Genomic DNA, 15,852 nt, shown 5'->3' with positions numbered 1-15,852 from the left:
GGTATACGTAAGAATGATAAATATCACCTGTCTTATATTTTAGTCAGGAGGCTTTGCATCCATCTTCAGTGAAGACATGCCACAGGTAAGTTGATGTAGTGTGATATGCCTTAATTAATAAATATTTTTTCAAGAGTGATTGTATCCCTTATCTCAATGTTGTCCTAGAACACATCAGATTGCATTTTCAGTATGTTCTCTTTCCCCCATGAGGAGGATTACATGGATTTATGTATAAAAAGAATTTGATGTATAAGACGCTGTTACCCAATGTATATTATGACTTAATGAAATAAAAATAAACAGAATCTAGTCATGGGAAATGACAGGCAAACTTAAGTATTGGCATTACTTTGTGTGTATGTCAGAAAATGTATGCTCTGCATGTGTGTACTCTGCGTTGTACACAAACGCAAATGCATCTTTGGTAAAATCCTGAGACCTATGTCATAAATGCAAAATTCCCTCTGATTTGAATGAGGCCAGGATCTTATCCCATATGTTGCTTACCATTTTTCTGAGCATTAAGAATCCATCATAGCCAAACTACAGTTTGCTTATTTTTGTTTAACTATTCCAGAGCAGAGACCAAACGAGCAAGGATGAAAGCTTCAACATGTTGCATGCTTTAATTTGTAACAAGAACTTTCTTGTTACTCTCATTCACACCCTTGAAAAGCAGAAAAATTTCTCTGTGAAAGACAGGTATAGTATGATTATGCTTATCATCTTCAAGACAAAGAATTAGCAGGAAAAAACAACATGGATTGTAGCACACAAATGTAATCTCTACTTCTTGCAAAACAAGCTTGCATTACTCCAGAGCATTTTTCCATCTTCTCCATCTGCACACACTGAGGAAGAGAAAACATTGCCATTAAAACAAGCCATTAAAGAGAAATCAGAATGTTTGTACATGTAAACACAGAGGCAAAGGAGCAGGAAAACTCACTTCAAAACTGTAAGCACTTCCTGCAGTTAGATCAACAGTTCTACAGTTTAGAAATGTTCTGTCACTGAAGCAGGTGCTGTTCTGCAGAATTAAATTTAGAGACACAAATTCTGTGTTTAAGAAATAATCACAAGAGCAGATGGACTCGCATTTTTTATATTTTTGTAGAGATCAGTGGACAGTTTCTGTGCCTGAGGAGGAAAAACTCCTGCATTAAAGTGTATTTCATTTATTAAAGATGACTGGGAAGAGAAATTCCAAATATTATAGCATTCTTTTTTTTTTTCTTTCTTCTTTTTTTTTTTTTTAACAGGTGCTTGTTGGCATCCTTCTTGACTATTGCACTACAAACTAAGCTAGTTTATCTAACCCATATTTTGGAAGTGTTGACAAAGGACTTGATGGAGCAATCAAGCAATGTACAGCCTAAGCTCCTGCTCAGACGAACTGAATCTGTGGTAGAAAAATTGCTGACAAACTGGATGTCTGTCTGCCTTTCTGGATTTCTGCGGGTATGTGTACATTTTTTCACTATGTAATATGAAAAGAAACTTTTAAACTGGTTTCTTCCATAGGAATTGTTAGAGGGATCAGTTTAAAGCATTCAATCTAACATGTAACATTATTAATGTGCGCTCTTCTAGTTTAGGTGACTTATCATGAATGGGATGTAGCAAAAGAGCACGTCTGTAAGTGATGATCATGTCATTTATTTGGCTGAGATTTAGGTAATTTTGGAGTTCTAGCATATCGTTTTCTCATGACACTATTTCATTTCCATGAGATGTATTGCGATCATACTAAAAGACTGAGACACTTGTTAAAATGCAACTGTACTTTTCTGTGCAAGCTGTTGGAAAGCTACTACGCAGTGGAGATTTACGGAATACCGCCTTTTGGAAAATTAAACTTTATTCAAACTTTTTAACCTTCAAACAGCATTGCAGATTTCAAGAACTAAATAACTTCAAGTAGAAACAAAATAAGCATTTTCTTTCATTTTACTGTTTGTTTATTTTAGCCCACTTGGTAGCACTTTGTTCTTGGTTTCAGTGCTTGGTTGTGCTTCCTGTCTCTCTTACCAGGGTGATGGTATCACACTGTTGGTATCACTTATATCAGTCTTTGCATTAATACAGCAGCAGAATTGTTTGAGGCTCAGCAGCTCACAGGTTTCCTGGAACCCCAGGAGAGAGCCAAGGAACTGTCAGAGATCTGTTCTTGATACACCAGTCATCTTTACAGAGCTGTGCTAGTGAGATGCCTTAGCCAGGCTGGAGGAATGGTGTCACATGGAAACAAAGTTCCATCCTTCCTTTCTCAGGTGCTTTCCCAAAGCCTGGGGTTCAGGCAGGAGAGGGAAACCCCAGTTTCATTCCCTCTTCCGCTGATACACCAATGTATGTCCCACCACCTTGCTCCCAAAGCGTTTTTTCAGGGACAACAAGGGGAGATGCTAATTCAAAAGCAAACTAGTTGTTAGCTTGTTTTCTCACAAGACTGAAAACGGAAGAAATAGCTGAAGTATGCATGTGAACACACGCACATCTCACCCCCCACTCGCTCTTTGGTGGAACTGGGAAGCGTCTGCCAGGTGGAGTAGGAGCAGCTTGTCTGTAGCATGCTTGTGCACAGCGAGGGGCTGTGAGCTCTCTTTCCACACACTCCAGCTGTCTCTTGCTATTTGCATGAGACTTTCACACTGAAAAGAAAGGATAGAGGTTAAACAAATAACTAGATAAATCTGCTCAGAGGGATTTTCTTTTCTAATTGCAAGATGACAAGTTAGTTAAAAGAAAATAATTTGTCACACGTGTTTTTTTTTCTAGTTATTCATGCCTATTTAATGATTACAAAAATAAACATGTTCCTTGCATTTGTTTCATGTCCTAGGAGACAATTGGTGAACCTTTCTATTTGCTAGTGACAACCCTCAATCAGAGGATAAACAAAGGACCTGTTGACGCAATAACTTGCAAAGCCCTGTACACGCTTAACGAAGACTGGCTGCTGTGGCAAGTGTCTGAATTCAAAACAGTGGTACGTTTGCCAGTTTGTGTTCCCTCCAAACACAGACAGCTACAATGTTTTATCTTTTTCTGGGAAGTTAAATTAAGGCTCTTAGACACTAAGGTGATGGTTAGGTACCCAGATAATAGAATTGTTATTGCTGACAAAATTTCAAGAGGCAATAGAGTTTAACTAGCTGGTATTTCACCAATATACATTTCACAAATAGCACTCACTCCTCGCTTCACAGCATGCCTTAATCGCCAAAGGTTAGATTTAATGAAGTCTCAGTGTATTAAAAATCCTGCTTATTTTAAAATGTACTACAAAAATATAAACATATGCTTAGAATTTAAAGTAAATTACACTTTTCCAATGAATCAGAGAATGGAGTGCAGAGGTTTTATTTTTCTATTGTGTTTACTTGTGGCTAATCTTCAGGCAGCAATAATTTGCTGTGGGTTTCCATGTTATTAGCTCCAAATTAGGAAGGTTACAGTGTGGTGGATTTTAATTAGTTGCTTGGTTAAAAACAAGGTATCTGGGAAGCCTAGCTAAGTTTCTGGATTTTACCGGAGATTTCTTGCCTTTCTCAAAGTAATTACAAAGTGCTTCTTGGTTTACAGTCGCACCCAGAATTTTCTGAAAGCTGGAATTCCCTTACTGATTGTCATTCTGAAACTGAGGGAGAAGGGATAGCAATGATTATTGCACTTCAGAGCATGTAAAAATTGTGACTTTTTGAGTAGGAGGTCTGAAAAAGGTTTTCAGAATAATCAGAGTACTTTATTTCCAGAATTTCCAAATGTTTTTGAGTCTGAGAACTTAGAAATCTGCATTTCCAGTCATTTCCATAGCTTCCTTGCTTCTTAACTCCTGGCTTCCTATCAGAGTTACCAGACATACTTATGAGTATGAGAAGTGCAACTGAATAGTGGGCTTCAGATCTCAGGAGCAAAAACTCCAGGGCAGCAACTGCCCTGGCAGGGATAGTGCAAATGCTGGTGGCTTTGGAGGGGAATTCAGTCCTTTTCAGAGCCCATATTGTGAGCCTCAGGTAGGGCTGGAGCTTCCAGGTCTGTCCATCTTCTGGTTTTGCAGCAAGAACCCGAAGATCCTAAGATGCCACATACTGGAGTAGACTACCAGAAATTTTGGCTGGTCAGCAATTCATTGGACTTAGCTCACTGGGTCACGTAGGAAGCTCACTGAAATGACAACCTTTCTGTGAAACATTTCTGAATTGTCATTTTCTGCCGAAAGCTCTTGGACTGACAAATTTATGGTCAAACCTTCTTATAGCTATTTAGAAACTGTTGTTGGAAGCTTCATTTGAAGGTACTTCAAGCTAAGTTACCACAGTCTGCATTTGGAAAGGAAGTTTGTGACTAAAAATTAAACGCATAGTACCGTATCTTTGGTTTCCTTGTTTGTGCGCTGCATTCTGGCATGCATTTGGGATCCAGGGTAAGTTTAAATATATTGCTATATATAGCCATAGGATACAAAACCCAGTAGTTACACAGAGCAACAATTTTCAAGCAAGCTCTATATGCCTGTTGCTACTAGGCTGTGCAGGAACATCTGGTCCTGTGGAATTGATTGACTTCTCTTATTTATAGCACAAATTCAAATTGAGAGCACCTTGAGGGAATAGCTGACTGTGAAACTGCTGACCACTGCCTTAAATACTTTTCCTATGATACTTCTGTGCTTGCTGATAGGGTCTTGTGGGCAGCCTGCAGTGAAGAGGAGAGAGGGGAAGTGGTCTGAAGGACTCAGTATCAGTGGGGAAGGCTGTCTGCGGATGGATGAGGAAGTGAGAGAGCAGATAGCCTTTCTCAAACTTGTTTGCTGCCTTCGTGCTTTGTATTCCTGCGTTTAAATAGGAGATGATGATACTGCTATAGGGTTAATAAGTCAGCTTTCCTCACTAAGGCCCATCAGTTTATTGGACTTAGTTGAGAACTGGCTGAATGTTCCCTTTAAAGCTGTCAGAAAAGAAGAGAGGATCCTGCAGTAAAATTACAGAGGTGGAGCCCAAGCACTCCAGCTCTGGCTGGACAGGGAAACAGTTTTGATTGGTGTTTTGTCAAAGATTTAGGCTGGAACTAAAACTGTGCTGTGAAAGAGATTTGAGTGGAAGAGTGAAGTTTTCTGGGCTGGGGAAGCAGGCCAGCTGTGCATGTTTTCTCTTCAACAATAGCATTTAACAGGATGCTGAAGTGGAAAGAGTCAGCTTTTCTTCTCTCACTAACAGCCCTTCACATGCACTGCAATGACATGCAGGACCTGTGAGCATACAAGACAGGGAACCAAGTATTTTCTCCTTTCTTTGGAAGAAAATTTCTGCCTAAAGGATTGCAGGTGGTTTTTTTTCTAAACAGAATAAATTATGAGCTGAGTGCATTTGCACATTTGCTCGCTGCCGTTACATTCTAAATCTTGCAGTATTCTGTTGGTATTTTATTTTGCCCCTTTACACAGCCCCAGAATAGCAGTATGTTAAAGCCTACCTGTCCAGTGCAAAGCATAAAAACAGCCAAAAAGAGGTTGATAGAAAGATGCTGAAGCACATCTGCAGACACTCGGTGTCCAGATTTTTAAGGTATGTAGGCTCTTGAAGATGCAGGGACGCATCTGGTAGGGGGCACAAACAAGGGTGTAGGCACTCTGCATATGAATCTCTCCTTTCAGGATTGGGACTTCAGTTCCAAAACAATAAAAGCAGGATACAGACAGACTCCTAAAAATCAGGGGGAGGTCTTCTCCTAAACACACCACTATGCAGATAAACTCTTGGGGCAGGAGAAGGAAGAAGCACTGGGCATAGAGAAAGAAGGAAGGATGGGAAATATTTTCTATTTGTAACAAGAAAATTAGAGAACTAAGAGACATGTTGGTTTTGAATTGTATTAGAGCTGTCCTTTGACTGGGCCCCATGCCTTTTTTTAAAAGGCCACTGACCTGGGGACCAGCCAGCCCCCTACCGTTACCCTTCTCTGCTGGAAAGGGTCAGATATTGTACAGAGGTGGGCTGCTGAAGTAAATATTCAAGCAAAGCAATTGAAGTAAAGATACTTCAAAAAGCTCTGGTTTGGTATGAGCTGAGGAGCAGTTGTGGTTTCACGCTGTGCTTATATTTGAGTTTTGAGAAATAAAACTGCCTTGAAAGAGGCTTGGATGTGTCGTGGAGCCTTTTCACAGGCTGAGGAAGCAAGCCTGCTTTTTCACAGGCAGACAAGCAGCTGCACTCCTCGGTGGATAATTTGCTCAATGACTGACGAAGAAGCGCGGTGCACAGCCGAGTGTTAGCGTTTCACTGAAGTGTTTCATTTTAAATAGAAAAGCTACACAATGCAAGTCTGACGTGGGAGAAGTTCTCAGTGGAATAGCTCTTGTGGAAAACCAAGGGAGGCTTCTTCATGTAGTAGACTTGGTGCTCGAGCATCCAAGAGCTACAGACTTCTTTTGAATAGTCACTGCTTATTTTGAAAATGGAATTTGAGCTGTTGAATTCTTTGCTGAAATGAGTTTGCATTTTTAGATGGGAAGAAACTATCTTAATTCACCTGTTCAGCCAACAGCCTTTTATTGAAAGCGAAGCAAAGCCACATGCTGGAAGGTTGTTTAAAGTGTTCAACTGCTTTATGAGTTAAAAGAAGGGTGTTAAAAGAAGTGGGAGGGCTGTAAGGGAGTAAAGCAGAGACAGGGAACCCAATTTCCTAAGAAGATGCCGTGGTTGTGGTATTATTAGGCACACTTTGTGAGAGATAAGGAAGCTATTAAAAGCATGTGACATATGGGGATTTTCGTCAGCAGAAAAGGACACAACAGCCCTCACTAGGAAGCGAGCAGTGCAGATGTTGGCTACGGGAGAGTCTTCTGAGTTAGAGACAGATTGAGTACAATACTGTAGCATTGAGAGTATTACCCTTGCTTTCTGTAGCGCCCATCTAGCCTAAATTTAACTCCTGTAACATTTTCTATGCCAATTTTTTAGCTCTTCTATAGCCTCTTCATGGGTAACTGTGCTGGCTGCTACAGAAGGATCACAGAATCAATCTGATTTTTCCTGTTTATTGTATTTCATAGTCTGGGAGACAGGGGAGTATGTTTAAGGCAATTTCATTTTACATACTCCTTTACATACTTCTTTGACCAATCGAAAGTTTTTCTTGTTTTCCAGTTTGTCTGATAAATAGAAATATGCTTTGTTCAGATGCATAGCTGAATAGAGAACAGGGCAATGAATAAGAGCCCTTGAATATCCCAGATGATTTTTCTTTACTTCTAAGAAAATACGGTATTTTCATATTTATTTATTAAACCACATCTCATTTATTATCTGGTATGGTTATTAATAGCTTTACTAAATAATTTGGTTTGAAATTCATTTTCAAGAAAAATACAACTCTAAAAAAACATCTGTAAACATTGTCTTCAAATGTCGTTATTGCTGTCACTGCGTGAGTAAATGTTTTTAAAATTTTTTCCTGTCTTTTAGCTGGGTTCCAAGCTAGTTCCAATACAAGTAGTTGCAGATGCTTGCCTTGTTCTCCTTCTTTGCTGAAGAGCACTGTGACTTTGTATTGCTAACCACTAATTTCTAGTGCATGAAGTGTCAACTGTAGATACTACTAGGTTGAACCATATGTCCTGTAATTTCCTCCTGAATTTTTCCGTAAGTTACCTTGTATTTTTGTTTCCTTTGCAAACTGAGAGAGCTTAGAAAAGGACATGATGATGTTTCCTTATGACTTCCATGTATCCTCCTGTGACTTCTCTCAAATGTTTTCTGACTTTCAGAGCTGATCATAAAAGGGCTTTCATAATTTTAGTCATTTCTTATTCTTTTTACAGTTCTACATTTTGTGTCTAAATGCAGCGACGGTGACTGTCAGCTTCTGATTAATGGTTTCTAAAGCCAGGGACTGTGCTGTCAGACAGGTTGAATCTGATTTATGAAAACTTCAGCTACAGAAGGAAGATATAATAATAATTGGCTTTCCTAGCTCCTCATCAATTGCTTCATCACTTAAGATTGACTTCTGCAGGAGATCGTATCAGCAAAACTGTCTGACTCTCTTGGTTTTGAGACTTTTATGAGTTTAAATATTTCTTCCCATCTGACCACTTCTTTGAGTTGTAAAGTATTGTTATTATCCTCACATTGTGGATACTTTCAGTTAAGGAGTCCATAAATGACTTGTATTCCACCTACATAAAGGACTACTACTCTCTTTTTACAGTCCTGTCATCCTACAATGAGTTGAGTGGGGATGGGAGGACTAAAGAGGCTGCGCATTTATGTTCAATCTGTGTGAGAGCATGTGCTGAAAAGGAAATGCAGCAGAGAAAAAGACAGTTTCTCTTGACAGTCTGAAAGGAAGAGGAAATGAAGGAGAAGCAGTAACATGAATATTGCAGTGTAGGAATAATGTTAGGAGGAAAGGATCAACTACAGGCAGGAATGCTTCCAAGGATGTAAAGACAAATCAACATCAGTTTAAAGTGTGAGTAGCAACTCCAGAAAGATCAGTTCAGAGACTAGAAGAGGCAAAGACTTTGATTAAAATGAGTTTTTCAAAGACAAAACACAGTTAGTCCCCGTCCACATTTTTATGTCCTACAAGACCACGACCTCAGGGCAATCAAAGTCAAGGACAGGACTGCTGTCTGTTCAGTTGGTCTGTGGGCCTAACCAAGCATGACTCTCTCATTCCTGTGCCAATATATTTTTTTACTAATTTTCCGCATGAAATCCCAACCTGAGGCATGGCATCCAGTCTGCTTCTCCTTCTGCAGGCGCTGTTCCTGCATCTCCTCCTCTTCCATCCCGTCTGTCCTTTCCATGGTCTCATTTTCCTTAAAATTAAACGTCTCTCTGTCCTGATTAAGTTATCCTCAGTTACTTCAGTTACATCCTAGTCTTTGTTAAATCCTGATCGTAGTTTTGCAGCCCTGCTTTTAATACTCCTTTTGCTTCTCTAGAAACAGTAAAGTTAATTTATGTCTCATTGGACTACTTTTTTTTCTCCGTGTGTCATAATTTTCACTCTTGCAGGGTAATAAAGCAGAAAATAGCATTCTACAACTATTAATAACTACCCATTTTTCTAATAAGAGAGGAAAGTTGTCCATGCAGCAACCTGGACAGAAGTTCTTTCCTTCACATGACAACCGCGAAAAAAAAAGGTTTTAGGTGCTTCCTCATTTAGCGATCACTCCTACACTGAGTCACACCTGCAGTGCTCACATTTCAGTCAAAAGATATGTGTTATACCAGAAACGTCCAACAGCCAGAATGGTTTGAGTACGCAGATTTTCCTATGCCACTTGCAGTCAACTGCTGGCACCTAAAACACTTGTTTTAATTCTCTCCCGAGACATCTGCAGCAGAATGTTGTATCCATGTAACTGAACAGTGATGTCTCTGCAAGGAGCAGTCTACGGCACTAGAAGTGAGTGCTGTTGTCACTCGGCGTTAGCAATCTTTTGCTCATCCCTTTTTCCTGCCTTATGGAAGCAGTTGATCTGCCTGACCTGACCAGAAATACGACCTGACTGAAAACATTCCCTGGAGATGGCCACCCAGTCTCACTGGCACCTCCCTCTGGCCCATTGTGTGCAGCCCAGCAGATGAGTTGTGTCCCTGCTAAGAGTAGCTGTGAGCTAAAGGGCAAGGGGTTTATAACTTGACAGGTTGTGTGGGTGTTTGACCAGGAGTAATAACTAATAGAATAAATGACACCTTTTTGTGCAGATCTGGACCGCTTTGGGTTGTGTCCGTGGCAGCGTGCTTTCCCTTTCCACTGCTTCTGCCGTAGCCCTGTCTCTGCTTCCTCTAGAGACACGGCTGCATGCAGACAGACACTGATGTCTCTAGGGGAGGTGTATTTTTTTGTATGATATAAAGTACTCAGCATAATCTGCTGGTGTAAATATGCATTTTAGCACTGTTTCCTATCCACTCAAAATCAATCATGCTTACCATGACGACTTACTTAGCAACCTTATCAGATCTCTAGTAGCTTACAGTTTTGCTTCTAAGGCATTCATTTTAAATAAAAGATCTGCTCTTTTTAGAACATGCATTGTAATTTTTCCTGGTCTCCTGTCTTTTTCTGGTAATTCACTGAAACAGATTTGCACAAAAGCAGAATAGAAAATACACTTTTGGAAATATATAGCTAAATATCTTTGATACTTTGGATGTGAGGAATTCTAAATGCTTGATTGTGTATTTCCTTCAAATAATCTTTATTTGAAATAAAGACGATAATAATAATAAATGTGATTAAATGTGATTAAAATCTCTCAGGTTTGCTGTCGGGAGTTTGTAGGTTTCCCATGCCAGGTATTGCCTGTAACTCAGAATAACATGTGTTTCTTTCCCCAGACAGTGAACGTTATCTTTGAAAAAATCCCAGAAAATGAAAGTGGAGATGCCTGTCAGACTATCCAAGTTAATGTTCTGGACTGTGACACCATAGGCCAAGCCAAGGAGAAGAGCCTTCAGGCTTTCCTGAATAAGAATGGCTTTCCCTATGGTCTTCAATTGGATGAGATTGGTCTTGGTAAGAGTGTGTCACTGTGTTATATTTTCATGGAGCTCACTGGTCTGTCTGTGGGGTTTTCTTTTTTGGAATCCTACCTTTGACTTTGATATTTCTTTTTAGCACTTGGGCAGAACGTAGCTTTTGTAAGGAATTTCCAGGGAAATACTAGGCCGTTAGACCATTTAAGCTACCAGTTAGAGCATTGGAACTACATCTGCTTCACTTCTGCAAGGACTTCAGCATGCAGTTAACAAACACATGTTGTTTATTGAACACATATAATTTATATGTTCCTTTTCTGGGTTGTAAGGTGGCCCATCCACCTACGTACAGCCGGCTGATAAATTTTGTCAGTGGGTAAGATGATGTGTCATGATTATCAAGTACTTCAGTCCCTATCTACTGTCCCTCCTACCACCCTTCCTTCCAACAGGCCTGCATTTCCCTTGATCAGGGGGACCCACAAATATAGTTTATTTACAGTCAGATTAGGTTTATATAATAGTTCATATGTGACTCACAAAGATATGTACAATATCTGCAGATGTAAACATGGCCATTCTGGAGAAGACTGAGGTCACCTTTTCTTGTTGGGTTTTTGAGAGCCCAAGGTCAGATAAAAGCCAGTAGTTCCACTATACCACTTCCTACATGCTCCAATAGGAAATCCAACAAACTATACTATTGGCATTCATCACCTCCCAGACTTGCTTCTTAAAGGGTTGATACTTCATTACCTTTTCAGCTGCTGCATTGGCAAGTGGTGATAATTTACTGTCATATCCAGTGGTTATATCCACCACCAGTGCCTGACCACCCTTCACTAGGTCAGTCATATACAGCTCATTGTGGTGGTCTCTTAGAAGTGGCTTGTGTCTTCTTGGGCTTGGGGCTTCTAGTCCCAACATGGTCATAACACCAGGGCATGCTTGTGCAACAGAATAGCTAGATTAGGTGAAAGCACCTCCAAAAACTCTGTCTTGAAGCACCAATAGCCTGCAGTAATGAAAGCCACGCAGGCTGTCACCCCAGAAAAGGAATCTGCGGTGTGGGAGTACAAAACTGCTCTCATGTGACCTAGCACAAGGACAGAGAGAAACAGCTTAGTTGGGAGCCACTGGTCCAAAAATAATTAGGTGTTGTTTTTCTTTACAAACTTTGGTACAGTGAGAATGCCATTGGGATGTAATTGTTTTCTGTTGCTGTCATACTGCAGAACTTGTATCTGAGGAGCAGCAAAGAGAATTGTTAGATATTGATGGTTCCTCAGAAGTGATGGAGGATGGGATAAGGAAGCTAAATACCATCGGTCATTACGAGGTAAGCACGAAAGTCATACCAGTGAATTGACAAGCAGTTTCCCCCCAACTCCCAAATGCTGTCTGCACCGAAGTATCTTGATTGACCAAAACCTTGAAGAGGTAGCTGAGCATCATCAACAGAAGGAAAGAAATATGTGACACATTAACTTTCTTGCCAACGTTCTTGCCAACTGTCTTGCCAAGTCATATGTTTTCAATTACTTTTCAGAGGTTTGCTTGTTGCAGGGTTGCTTGATTCAAGAACACCAGGTAAACTGTTACTTCTGTTGAGCATTTCAGTTAAAAGAGCATCTGATTTCCAGCTATGAACGTTGCCTTGAATCTTTTCTAGTCTCTGCTGCTGAGTTTTTGTTGCACCATGAGCAGTTGTTTACCTCTTCCCACCTCATATTTTGATTACGTGAACAGGTGGTAGTGGTACTTGTGAAAGCTCATTGAGAGTCATTGAGTTTGGTTGCTCTTCTCTTGAGACCTTCTGTGTCAGTCTCTTTCCTTCTTTCTCTCTGTTTCTGCTTCCATCTATTGTCGCTACTTTTTTACTGTAAGTTTTCCCCTCCACTTCCAATTGCACCTATAAACCAGTCCTTTTCAATGCTGCAATAATTATTCCATCATTTTAACAACACATGAGGCTGCAGCTGGTGGCAGAGCCCTTGGGGGAAAGCATAGCAAGCAGCATTGCCTGTCTAAGGAGTTTCCACTGACACCAGTCAAAATAGGGGGTGAGAGGCTGGGGTAGAACGTGCAGCAGACGTAGCTCACATTTTGATGCTTATAGATAGATCCTGCAGATGAAGTTAGTATGTTGAGTGCTTTTAGTGGGCTTTCTTGATGCCTCGTTGAATTTGGAAGTCTGGCTCTTAACACGATAATTGATTTTTATTTGTTTAGAAGTTTTGATGGTGAGTGTAAGTCTGTGTCATGCAATGCAGTACGGTGCTGAGAAACCTGAGCCAGCCCTGAGCATATTTCTGTCTGCCTGAGCAAGTACAGTGCCACCCACAGAGAGGAACAAGTACTCCTAGCAGGACTCTTCATAGTTTGGGTGGAGCACAAGGCTGCTGAGGTCTGGAGCAAGCTCACTTCGTGTCACTTTACAGATCTCTGTAGGAGTTTGTTGCTTTCCTTACCTCCCAGGGAGGCAGCGGTGAACTCAGATGTCCTGAGTCACCATCCAGTGTCTTAAATACAGCTTTTCGTGTGCCTCTCTTGAATCTTGTCTACAGATTAGCATGGGACTTCCCTCCACTCTACTTGTGAAGACTTTGTACAAATTAGGACATTGTAGTCTTGCAGTCAGAGTCTATGCAGCAAAGGTCAATGTAGATTTGAATCTGATTAGATGTTTGAACTTCTGTCTAACATGTTAGTACCTGCCCTCTTTACTGCAGGCAGCTATTGCAAGTGCTCCCTAATTTTACCTGGCAGCTTTTGTGCACTTCCTGAGGTCATGACGTGCCATGGCTCATGGGTGCTATGGCAAATGAGTCTGCTCCAGTTGGTCACTGTCATCCCTGGGCGTCGTTGTCCCAGCCCTTATTTTCGTCTGTGGTTTCTGCAGGCAGATGCAAGTAAGGTTGGAGGTTCAGTTGTTTTTGCAAAGCTGTAACTATACTAATTATAGCTTAGCAGCTGCCTTATGGAAATTGTGCTGGGTATCTCTGTTAGATATTTTAGTTCGCTTTTTCTGACACTGACAAAATAATGTACGTTTTAGGCAGGAGCTTAGTGGCATTTTAGGCAGTGGCTTAGTGGCAAGTATCAGCCATTAGTGTATCTCTTTTATTGTCTTGTATGCGTATTAATGCAAAAAGGAATGTAAAGGTGTCTAGTTAGCACGAAAAGGGAACATTACATACACAGCGTGAGGGTACTCATGTTGCCTGAGGAATTCCAGCTTACATTTCAACAGTGCCTAGAGTTTTGTGGCAAGCCTGGGGCTTTTTTTGCGGGGGGAGGGTTGTTTGTTTGCCAGCCTTAAATGCTAGAAAGTAACCAGATTTTTGAAACTGGGAAGTACTGACAATTTTTTTAAAAATACTGGAGCATGAGGGTTGTATTGTAAAGGTCTCAGGATCATCAGTCACTCTTGAAAACGCAGACTTTGTACACTGATTTTTAAAATGTGCAAATAGGGGGTGTTTGCATTTTTGCGTGGTGTTTCTGAAGGGAGAAAAATACACTGTACTCCTGTTAGACTTTAGTGTGTCTCTGACTTGTGTGCTCCTTTTGCTCTATTTTTTCGCTCCTAGTAGGGTTATTGATGTGATTATTTGAGGTCTGCACTATTGTTTGCATGAGAATAACCACAAGCCTTGACAAGTTATCATGATGTCCTATTTCCCACACCAGAAGAGAGCTAGAGAACTGCTTTCAGATCTGCTGTCCAGTCAGATCTCAAATTTCTCAACCTGTAGCAAATTTCTCAACATTCCAGGAGCGGGCACAGCCCCAGAGAGTGAATCTGAACGTGTGATCTGAATGTGTGACCAGATTATAGGGAGGACAGGAAGCCTGGAGAACAAGGAAGAGGTGTAGAGCCACGCTACTACATCTTCTGTTTTGCAAAGTAGCTGTACTCTGTGTTGTGTGGATCTGAACATATCTCCCCTCTCCCTGTTTGTCCTCTGCAGTAACGCACCTGACAAAGTAAGGATGTTTTGAGGTGCCTGTGGGAGCAGTCCGCCATGAAAGGTGATTTAGGCAGCAGGACCCAAAAAGAAGGGCTTTTTTTGTTGTTGTTTTAATTGATCTGAAAGAAGCAGCAAGTACAGCCAGTGCAGTAATGGTAAAGAAGGGCAAGCACATTCCACTCAGTGCTAAAAGCGGTATTTGTCCCAGAAATAAAACCGAAGTGGCGGCTTGGATCATGGCTGCCCTGCATCATCATCTCTGGTTCCTGGAGGGAAGCACAGTTCTCCCTCTGAGCTCTACCCGTCTCCCTCAGGACAGGAACTGACATATTTCAGCACTGAGCTGCTTCTTCGAGAGGGAGTGGAGGCAGCGCATTGCTCATGCTGCTCTGGGAGGGAGTAAGCTTCTGGGTAGCCCTGTTCCTGTTTACCTGTCCTCAGGGCCGAGTAGGAGGACTCTTGTTTTCTCTGAGTGTTTGTGTCATCTCACAAGCCAGCCTTAGAGCATAGTCCCACTTGTAGCATGGTTTTAAAGTGCTGTGTGTTATCTGAAAGAGCTGTGAAACACTGTATGATAAATGGAAACCATGCAAAAAAATCATACTTATAAAATAGATTGCATTTACTTTCCAGGAGCAAGTGTAAGTGCAGATTTCTCTGGCGCAAGGCACAGCTTTTGATAGAGTATCTTAGTGTTTGAACTGGTTTCTCACACCGGGCTGGCTGCCAAGGTTTAAAAAACACTTAAATTATTTTGGCAGAGATCCCTTCCTAGAACTGGCCAGTTGTTTTTGTAATTATAGAGGGAAGAATACTAGCACTTGGCAAGACCCAACATTTGACAGTAGAGCAGTGGTGTAGTTCTCAGTGGGAGCCGTTTTTGAGTTACTCTTTGACAATAAAAGCATGACTTGCCAGTTTCTTGTAAAGATAAGTTACTATCCTGGCAACACTATAAACTCAGGGAAGGAGGGGGAAGATTCTTCCTAGAAATCCCAAGGTGGCTAGATATGGATCTTGACCTTACAGACCACAGAGCATAAATATTTTGCTCACTTTGGGAACTGAAGTTTGAAGATAGTTCTTGGGAGCACCAGGCTAGACCCTCAGCGTGGCCTCTCCATAGGGCATGGGAGGAAAGCTCTGGAATGGACTGAGCTGGAAGAAAGGGGGCCAAAAGAGAAATCATCCCTGTGTTCCCCTCTCTGCCTCACCTTCCCGTAATATCCTATTGCGCTGGAGCCAGAGAATTCAGCCCAGGCAACCTGTAGAAAGGCGGGTGCAAGAAGCAGCACAAAGCAGTACATAAAAACGAAAATGTCCAAATAGGGGCTGAACCAGAAAAATCAAAGAAAGGGAAAGGCTTTAAAGGC

At 41.1% G+C, this 15,852-nt stretch overlaps 1 protein-coding gene across 1 annotated transcript in view; it reads left to right on the top strand.

Annotated features, from left to right (window-relative positions):
• PLXNC1 (plexin C1) overlaps positions 1–15,852 on the top strand; it is a 74,659-nt gene that overhangs the window by 47,269 nt on the left and 11,538 nt on the right. Inside the window, exons 18-23 of the mRNA XM_063322796.1 lie at positions 44–85; positions 581–705; positions 1,266–1,464; positions 2,846–2,992; positions 10,365–10,542; positions 11,741–11,844. Of these exons, the coding sequence (XP_063178866.1) occupies positions 44–85; positions 581–705; positions 1,266–1,464; positions 2,846–2,992; positions 10,365–10,542; positions 11,741–11,844 (795 nt within the window). The remainder of the gene's footprint in view (positions 1–43; positions 86–580; positions 706–1,265; positions 1,465–2,845; positions 2,993–10,364; positions 10,543–11,740; positions 11,845–15,852) is intronic.

Source organism: Chroicocephalus ridibundus, chromosome 1 (assembly GCF_963924245.1).
Source record: "Chroicocephalus ridibundus chromosome 1, bChrRid1.1, whole genome shotgun sequence".
In the NCBI taxonomy this organism is placed as follows: domain Eukaryota; kingdom Metazoa; phylum Chordata; class Aves; order Charadriiformes; family Laridae; genus Chroicocephalus; species Chroicocephalus ridibundus.
The sequence above is the reverse complement of the archived record's forward strand: the minus strand, read 5'-3'. Positions and strand labels throughout refer to the sequence as shown.